Source organism: Gossypium hirsutum, chromosome A08, assembly GCF_007990345.1.
Source record: "Gossypium hirsutum isolate 1008001.06 chromosome A08, Gossypium_hirsutum_v2.1, whole genome shotgun sequence".
Taxonomy (NCBI): Eukaryota; Viridiplantae; Streptophyta; class Magnoliopsida; order Malvales; family Malvaceae; genus Gossypium; species Gossypium hirsutum.
The window spans coordinates 9,632,464-9,642,621 of record NC_053431.1 but is presented as its reverse complement, the minus strand read 5'-3'; the positions used below and the strand labels follow the sequence as shown (position 1 = coordinate 9,642,621).

Here is a 10,158-nt window from a genome sequence, read left to right as displayed (position 1 = left end):
TATTCAGAAGACCATGGATGTTAGATTACTGTTCAAGCAGGATAGTACACTAGGTAAAGGTGTTATTCGGTACGTTGATTCTGACTATACCAGTGATTTGGACAAACAAAGATCAACCACCGGTTATGTGTTTACACTTGCTAGAGGACCAATAAGTTGGAAGTCTACACTGCAGTATACAGTTGCGTTGTCAACCACAGAAGCCGAATACATGATTGTAACAGAGGCTGTAAAGGAAGCTATTTGGTTACAAGGTATGGTTAAAACCTTGGGATTGGTTCAGGAGTATATTAATGTGTATTGTGATAGTCAAAGTGCTATTCATTTAGCAAAGAATCAAGTCTATCATGAACGTACAAAGCATATCGATGTACGATTCCATTTTGTGCGAGAAATTATTGATGAGGGAAAAATTCATCTTCAGAAGATTAAGACTATAGATAATCCCGCAGATATGATGACCAAGGTGGTAACAACATCCAAGTTCGAACATTGTTTGAACTTGATCAATATCCTGCAAGTTTAACAGTTGAAGAAGGCACTATCAAGTATTGTTGAAAAAGGCAGAAAGAATTGTGTGAAGATAAGACTATCCTAATCAAATCTTCCTTCTACTTGCAAAGGCCAATTTATAGTGGAGGTTTAGGGATCAACTTGCAAAGTCACTATACAATTAGGGACTAAAAATTGCAATTATCTCATGCCAAATCTTAATCCCACTTGTGGTGCCTTAAATCTCAGATTTCTAGTGCCAACATTTTGATACCCACATATTTGACTTTCCAAAGTATGGATGATTGCCAATAGTTTGTGATTCTATTGAGGAAATGGTAAGACAATTTATTTAGGGCTCGTCTGAGGGTAAAAGGAAAATGGCGTTAGTTGGGTGGGACGTATTTGCCAACCTAGATCATGTGGAGATTTAGGGATACGTCGATTAAGTGGCCAAAATAATGCCTTCATGATAAAGCTTAGATATAGTATTGTTACTAAGATTGATGCCTTATGGGTTTGAGTTCTTAGAGTAAAGTATGGAATGAAAGACAGATTGTCGGAGTGTATTGTACAAAGTAGAAGTTCCTTTGTATGGAAATCCATCGCTACAGTATGGCTTTTATTGCATGATAATTTGATTTGGTTAGTGGGTGATGGAAACATTGTTCATTGTTGAGAGGATGTTTGGGTTCCTAACGTTGGACCATTAATTAATCACGTCTCAGCTTACGTGAATGTTGTTTCAGATTGTAAGGTAAACGAGATGGTGATGGAAAATGGAACATGGAACATGGAATCTCAAATTACTTCGGGTTTGGTTTCCTAAAGACGTCATTCATCATATCATTAGTGTTCCTCCACCGTTTCCTTTTGTAGGACCAGATTTGATTTCATGGTCTCACACTGCTTTAAGCGCCTTTTCAGTTAAAAACGCTTATTGGATGCTAAAGGAGGAATCTTGAAACCCCAAAGATGTCGATTGGAATAGCGTGTGGAAATTTCCTAGGCTCCAAAGAGTGGGAAATTTAATTTGGATAGTTTTAAAACATAAGATCTTAACCAATGCCAAAAGAGTTTGAAGGGGGATTGGGTGGGATGAGTCATGTCCCCTTTGTGGCTATGGAATTGAGGATGGCTTACATATGTTGAGGGATTGCCCAAATGAGAAAGATTTTTGAAACCATTTCATTCCAGCAGCTCAACAGAGTCACTTTTTCTATGGGAATCTGTTAGAATGGCTAATTTCGAACTTATAAGATCATTCTAATCATAATACGGGAGAGCTGAAATGGGTCTGTTTCTTTGGGTTATTATTATGACGGATTTGGAAAAATTGGAATCTCTTTATCTTCTAAGACAAATTCATGACTCCAGATGAAATCGTTAAGGTCTCGTATAGTTGGGCAAAGCAGTATAATTCAGATCACAAAAAAGTTCCAATGATAAGACTCGAATCATATTTTGAGCAATCGCCTTCAGGTGTGCATTTTTACCTCAATACTGATGGAACTTTACTGGCAACTACTGGTTTATCTGCTGTAGGTGGAGTGATATGAGATGAAACGGGAAGTGGATACTAGGGTATAATCACTTCTTGGGGAAGTGCTCGGTCTTTGTTGCTGAGTTATGAGGCATATTGGATAGTCTAATTCTGCTTCAGAAACAAGGATATGATGTGGTTATCATCCATTTTGATAATCTCAAGGTTATCGAATTCATCACTGGTAAGGAGAATTCAACGGATTCTATCAAATAAAGATAAGTGGTTTTTGAGATACACCCCCAAAGAGAATAATCAGATAGCATATGCACTTGCAGAAATGGCTTTTGTGAATGATGTGGCCTTGTATATGTTTGATGACCCTCCTGTGGAGATTCAAACAGCTTTAAAAGAGGATAAAGCTAGAGGCATTTTAATTATGAATAATTCTATATAAACCATTTGTTTTGTTTGAGATTATATTACACCAAAAAAAATCGTCGGCGTCAAAACTTTCGTTTCTTTTATTTCTTTCTTTCTTTTTCTTTTCACGTTAAATGCTTCTATTTTTTATTTTATTTCTTTTCTTTCCCTTCTTCTCAACTGAAAACCCTAGCCGCTGTACTCAATAGCCACCGATGTTACCGTTTACAATGACCTTTCCTGTTGATTTCGACACTAAATAAGAGATTTCCTCTTCCTCCTCGTTGACTTCTACGGAGGAAAGTGGAGTGGTGCCACCGGTAAGTCAAGCAGCATCAGCAGAGACTGTTCAAAACAACCCTTTTTCGTAAATAATTTTTTCCTTGACCCATATTCATAATTAATTATTTTTATATTATTTTTGTAAAAAAAACCAAAAAAATATCATTTAGTTAAAAACTATTTTTTTATTCTTAAAGTTTTCTTTTATTGTCTTTTTAAAATATAAGGATAAATTATCGTCTTAGTCACTCTGAGTAGAGGTCATCTTTATTTTGATTCCTTCAAAAAAAATTGTTAATTTGATCTAGATATATTGATCAAACTAGTCACTCTACCGTTAAATAGTAACAAAATGAGACATAGAATTTTCATTTCCTTTTTATTTCTATTTTTAAATATTTTCGGACCTTTCATTTTTATTTCTTTTACTCTTTTTTTTAATCTCTTCTCCCTTTCTGTTCTTTCTTCTTCTTTTCCTTCTAAAAACCCTAGCAGCAGCCCCTGTTATTTTCACTATCTTTGGATTTGGGTGGCCTTACTTGACCTAGATGCCACCCAACTCTTTCTATCGTTGTGAATGGTATGGTAAATTCAGGGGCAGAACATCACAGGGGCTAGAGGGTGCCTTGGAGCCTGCCAAAAATTATTACAAAAACTTTGTAGAAAAGATTAAATAATTTTAGATTGGTCCCCCAACAACTAGAAAAAAATTATTATAAAAAGAGACATTGGTTGCTAGTTTGCTATTTTGGTCCCCCTTAATGAAATCCTAATTCCGCCCCTGGGTAAATTGAGAGAGTAGGCTTTGGTTTAAATGACATTTTTAAGAGGTTCCACGTTCATTTGAAAAGAAACTATATTGGAGAAGAGGAGAGGAGACAAAATAGTTGTTTTGGTGTCTTTCATTGTCAGAGGCAAAACAATAAATGACGGCGATGGTGCAGAAAAGAATGATAGCTAGGATTTTTTTAAAACAAAAAAGAACAAAAGAGAATTAAGAAGAGAAAGACGAGAGTGGTAAGAAGAGATGAGCGACAGTGTTGGCCGAGGAATTAGGACGCCCGAGTTTAGCAACAGCAACAATAAAGAAAAAGGGTTTGTGGAAGTAAAAAAAAAGAAGAAGAAGAAAAAGAAGAAAAAGAGTAAGGGAGAATCGAGGAGAGAAAAAAAATAAAAGATATAAAAAGTAAAAAAGGAAAGGTGGAAAAAAATTAAAGAAAATGGAAAAAAAGAGGAACTGAAAAAATACTTGAAAATTCCACAACAACATTTTGTTACTATAATAGTGGAGTGATTAGTTTGATTTTTTTTTTAAAACGTGGTGATTGACTTTGACAAAAAAAATTAGAGTAAAATAGGAATAACTCCTATTTAAAATGATTAACTGGATAATTTACCCAAAACATGATTATTTTTATTAAAAATATTTTTAAAAATATTTTTTATCCACAAAATAAGTGTGATGAATTGTTTAAACATAATTTTCCTAACTTCTCTTTTTTGTGAATGAGTTATTCTCTCTTTTTTCAAGGTTTGGTGGAAGAGTTGATGTAGCATTTAAGATGAAATGGTAATGCTTGATGAAAGGGTTTATGGGTTATGCATAATGCATGGTATTAGTATATTTCATGTTTATTTAAAATTAATCTTATTTCAAATAATGAGTTTTAAACTTTCTTCAATACAATTCATATTTGTTAATGAATTCAAGTTGATTTTAAATTTGCCCACATATTCTTTTGTTTATATTATATTTATTATATATTATTATAAATTTAATTTTCTATATAATATAAAATTACATAAATATAGAAATAAAATAATATATTAAATAATTTAAAAAAAGAGTTAAATCAAGCTCAATCTTTGAATATTGAATAACGCTTTTAACTTTTTTGATCAACCCTCTCAAATTTTGACCCCTCAACAAGTTTTATATCAAAAAAAAAAATTCAAAACTTCTAAATGTGTATATCCATGCTTTTCTAGCATTTGTTAGCCAATTTTTTTTTTAAAAAAAGAAAATTAATTTAATAAAAGGCCATTGACAAAGCCCAACTATGAAGAAAAATGGCATTTCTATGAGGAAGAAAACAAACAAGAAAGGCGAAAGAGGCTTGGTTTAGAGTAAGTTGTTGGTTAAGTAATGGGGCCACAATTTATATTGAACGCTTAATTTCAGACGATAATATGAACAAATAGGACGCTTCCAAAAGTGTAGTCAATAATAGAATTTATTTTTTTAAGCTATTTTTTAACTATTAATGATTAGGTAGAAAGTTGATGCCAATGTGCATTCAGCAAAATATGTTATTGCTTGCAGCATCAATTTTTCTTTTCTTTAAAAAAAAATTTATCGTTTACCACAAAAGCTTGCATTTATATGGATATATTTATTACGAGTGAAAGTGTTTTCAACTTAGACAAAGACACCAACCCTAGGTTAAGGAGCAGGCAAATAAACACCGCCAATTTTTGTATAGCCATACCTTTTCTTGTTAAGGTCGGTAATGGTAGGAAACCTGTCATCACTATTTATTGGATATATACACATTCAGTAATTTTTACCACAATCTATATACATGTTATGAGATCGGAGGCTCTCTAAAGTCTTTGAAGTGTTGTCCGCTGAGCAACTAATTGAACCCTTAAACAATAGAGGTATTGTGTCTAAGGTGTCTATGTTCGGTTTTAATCTCAAGTTTTGTCTCCCAACTTGGAGAAGAGCCCAATAAGTTCACAAAGTTTAAGAAGAAACTTGTCAACAAAGAAATGTTTAGCATTTGGCATTGGTGGGGTTTGAATCCATGCTCTTATATGGTATTAGTAGGTAAGGACACTACCATTTGGCTAGTCTATATAGGCCTTATCTTTGCAACAATGGTACCACTTACCTCTCCCATGAGCTTGCAAATTATATCTCTACTAACCGAGATGCTTCTTAAACTTCTTTGGACTTCTTTCGAAAATAAAAGATAAAACCCTAACATGAAGACAACATCTTCTGTTGAGGATTCAAAACCAACCCCCCTCAACAATATATAATAGAAAACGAGGAAACAGGTATACTAAATAAATACATAAATTTATCAAAATTTACATTAAGAAAAAAAAAAGTAAACTAGAATGGTTTCAGGAAAAGGAAAGGCAGAGAAGAGGATAGGAGTTGAGAGTAGTTTAAAGGCAGCCTCCTGATTTGATATCTAATGAAGTTGAAGTTGGCTTTGATTTGAAAGAACCAACCTCAGGTGTAACAGAGAGGAGCAGGCTTTTCTCACAAATAATACAATATTCGAATAATTATAATCAAATTCAATCATTACAATCAAACTAATAACGGGAACATATCCAAACTTAAACTCGAATAAATCTTTGCCGTGTTGAAACGTGTTTTACTTCTAAGAGTTTGTAAGTAAGGGCTAGGTTTGATTCCCATTAGATAGGGTGGATAACAATCCATTCTTTCTATTTCCTAGTCTTAGAACCATGAGATAAAACCCCATTTCAGCGGTATATTTGATCTTTTATTCTTCTCTATCATCATACATTGTTTGAGGCCTGATAGAATTTTACATCACTGGATTTTATAAAAGCATTAATTAACAACAGCAAGATGCAAGTTTTTCTCCCTTCTTAACCAGATTACCTTCCCCTTAAAAGGAATTTGGCCTATGTTTCCTGCATTTATATTATGTCAAAAGAATTAGCCACATGGAAAGAACATAAAAAATTTCATTATAACATTTTAGACTTGTAGATTATTTAACATTTTAAACACACCATACAATAGTATTTCAATTATTTCAGTGAATCGGGATTCGGCTCACTATCAAGGATTTATCCAAGAGGAATTTAAGTAAATTAGGACTCCCTTCAACATCATCAAAATATGCAAACCGATATGCATATAAAATCAATTTTCTTGTGAAAATTTTCCCAGATATCAGTTCTAAATTGGGTTTGTAGCATTTCTGCTACTCAAAATGATTTGCCCTCCAACTAAAGAACTTATATTACATGCTTCTTGTGTTTCAAATCTCATAAATGAAACTTCAGAAGGAAATTTCATCTGTTAATCAGAAAAAATTTGGATGCTTACGTCTGTTAGAAGAATTTCATTCCTGAGTTTGGACAGAGATGCTGCACTTAGTCATCCTGTATGCCATAAAAAACAAAAAGCAGTTAAGTAACAAAAAAGAAATTATCTTATTACCAGTTTCAAGAGCTTACCAATGCACAAGCCTTCCAAGTTCCAACTGCATCGAATTCGTGCTTGCTTGCTTTTGCTTCACTAGAGCTCTATCCAGAGCCTTTCCCTGCAAAGCATCAATCACATGCCCTGCCGGCTGCGTGAACTTTCACAATCTGCGGTTGGTTTTTGATGCTGTTTCCTCTTATGAAGACTAAACTTCTATAGTAAAGACCCAAGTGCAGGTAAATAGCCAGCTCGCTTCAGTTGCACATCTAATTCAGTCAGAATCGAGTAGATCTCATCTGAAGCAAGGTGAGACTTATCAGATGCAGAAAATTGATGAATTTCATTCTCCATTTCAATCCAACTAGACCCAGGACATCTCTTTTCTACACCTAATTCTCTCATCATTTGCCTGATCTTAGCGACCTGGCCCCATCGATTAACTTCAGCATACATGTTAACTAAAAGAGTATAATAGCCACTGTTGTATGGCTCTAAAACCATCAGTTCATCCACGGCAACCTGAGCAATTTCCAAATTCTTATGAAGTTTACACCCACCTAACAGTGCACCCCAAATAACAGAATTTGGTTCCAACTTCATGCTCCTTATCAAGAATAGAGCATCTTCAAGCAACCCAGCTTTGCTCAAAAGATCAACCATACATCCAAAGTGTTCAACTCCAGGCAGGATTGAATAATCACGAGTCATGCTTAAAAACCTCTGACGGCCTACTTCAACTAATCCTGCATGTGTGCAGGCAGTAAGAACGCTAACAAAAGTAACCCTATTCGGTTTGACATGCTGCCTCTCCATCCTGTCAAACATTGCCAGTGCTTCAACTGCATAACCATGAACTGCCAGCCCTTCAATTACTGAATTCCAACAAAACAGATTTTTCTCTCTTAATTTAAAGAACACCAAAAGTGACCTTTCTAAACTCCCACATTTAGCATACATGTCGATTAACGCAGATCCCATATACACATCAAGATCAAAAAAGTTTAGCATTAAATAATCATGTATCTCTTTCCCTGTATCAAGTGCTCCAAGGTGAGCACAAGCTGAGATAACACTTGCCATGGTTACTTCATCTGGACTAACCTTATATCTTCTCATTTCCTCGAAAAGAACTAATGCTTCTGCATATTGCTTGTTCTGAGAATAACAGTTGATCATTGTTGTCCAAGAGATTGTATCCTTTACAGGCATTTGATTAAACAATAACTCAGCTGACGCTACATCCCCTACTGTTCCATATCCATCAATCATAGCATTCCATGTGGCGGTACTCCTTTCAGGCGTCTCATCAAACAATCTCCTCGAAGAACCCAAATCCCCTGCCTTCAAGAAACCAGAAATCATCGTTGTCCATGCAAAAACATCTCTATCAGGCATTTCATCAAACACCCTTTTCGATTCAATAATTTTCCCAACACTCGCATAAAAATCGATCAAAGCAGTTTGAACAAAGACATGTGACTTAAACCCATGTTTCCAAACATGGCCATGAACACTTTCTCCAAAACCAAATTCAGAAACCAAACAACAAGCCTTAACTAAGGAAGAAAACGTGAAACTTGTGGGCCAAACTCGAGCTCTGAGCATATGTTTGTAATAATCTAAAGCTGAGAAGGGATGATGACAATGAACAAGAGCTTTGATTAATGCATTATAGACAAAAACATTGGGTTTTTCCATTTCGGTAAAGGCTAAAATCGCGTAATCCACGCGGCAAAAAGAGGAGCATGCAGTGACGAACTGGTTGGACAAGAAACAGTCTTGGTTCGCATTTGCTTTAACCATAGTGGCATATATCATTTCTAGTTGGTACAACTTGGAACATTGTTTAATTTGATCGACTATAGCTTGGGTGTTTTGAGGGTGTCCGAGAGGTTTTGGCTGAATGGATAAACGATTAAGGATAGTTATGGTCTTGAGAGACATTGGTTTTCTTCCAAAGACTAGCTGTGGGACTGGGCCGAGAGTGTTGTACGAGTCTCCACAATATATATTAGGTTTTAGGATTAAGGTGAATAGAACTGCCAAAAATAGATACAAATGATTGCATATGCAAGCACCCTGTAAGCTATATACAGTATATTATCGCTTCAAAAGCCCAAACAATCTATGAAAATACAAATTGATTTAATCTGTCTAATCCTGAATCTTATGCGATAGGATGTTTACTCAATAGAGCCCACAACAGGCTCCAAACTATTTTTATAAAAGCAGTTCCTCTCCATCAAAGAAGATACAAGACTCTACTACACAACCTTTGTTTGTACTTGGTCAAGCACCTAAGAAATACTCTTAAACCACTTCCAGCACCCACAGAGTGTGAACCGCCTTAAACAACCAACCCCCAAACCCTGCATTAACAATCAGCGTTGCTTATGAGAGAGAGAAAAAAAACTACCTCATCTTTTTCTTTTCTCACTGCTCTCGGTTCAACATGGTAGAAATTAATAAAGGTAACAATCTAGAAGCGGATGATTGACAGCAAAACGCAAAAGTAGAAGAAAACGGGAAAAAGAAAATCGTACAGTTTAAAACCACTACTTATAGTTATTTGAGCCGGAAAGTAACCTATGAACCGATGAAATAGACGCATGAGTTCATCACACAATATAAACCCCACTAATTAAGGGATGACGTGTTAGACAATAATATCATGACGACAAGAAACAAAGAAAACGAGTCAAATAAAGAAAAACCAAATGTCACTTTGCTACTTTCCTCGCCAAAATTCACATTGACCTTTCCATCAGAGTAAGCCGCTTTATGACCTCGTCCTCTGATGGGAGACGATTGTTAAGCAACCTCCATTTGTGTGCCCACTTCAATGAAGTGACTTAATAGAGGGAGACTCACCTCTCAAGGAAACCCTTGGATGATCAACACTCGTCCTCTCATTACTTCTCAGCACCAACTCCTTAGAGCAAAGCTCTATCCCAACTGGTCAACTGAAGTCAACCTAACTGACGGCTACCCTACTCCTGAAGCTTAGATGGTAAGGTCTTTACTCAATGGGGCTTACATCAGACTCCAAACTCTCTATAAAAATCTCTCCTCTCAATCAAATAAGGCAAAAGACCCTTTATTACAAAAACTGTGCTTAGACTTCTCCGATCACCTAAAAGAATACTCTTCACGACTCCCGATACCCACACAGTGTGACTGCCTTAAACCATCAACCCAACCTACATCTACACCTTTCAATATTTTTTATAATATTATATATAGTATCAAAGGCGGAAGGCATGAATTTGTTCTTTTAATC

The 10,158-nt window shown here is 35.3% G+C and overlaps 1 protein-coding gene across 1 annotated transcript; it reads right to left on the bottom strand.

The window, feature by feature from the left end:
• Nucleotides 1–6,014: 6,014 nt before the first annotated feature.
• Nucleotides 6,015–9,798, bottom strand: LOC121204953 (pentatricopeptide repeat-containing protein At1g06143). Its single transcript, XM_041075831.1, has 3 exons — nucleotides 6,911–9,798; nucleotides 6,780–6,835; nucleotides 6,015–6,358 (listed from the first exon to the last, which is right to left on the bottom strand). Exon 1 carries the CDS (start codon nucleotides 8,820–8,822, stop codon nucleotides 7,092–7,094), a length of 1,731 nt encoding a protein of 576 aa, XP_040931765.1. The 5' UTR covers nucleotides 8,823–9,798; the 3' UTR covers nucleotides 6,015–6,358; nucleotides 6,780–6,835; nucleotides 6,911–7,091.
• Between the last annotated feature and the right edge of the window lie 360 nt (nucleotides 9,799–10,158).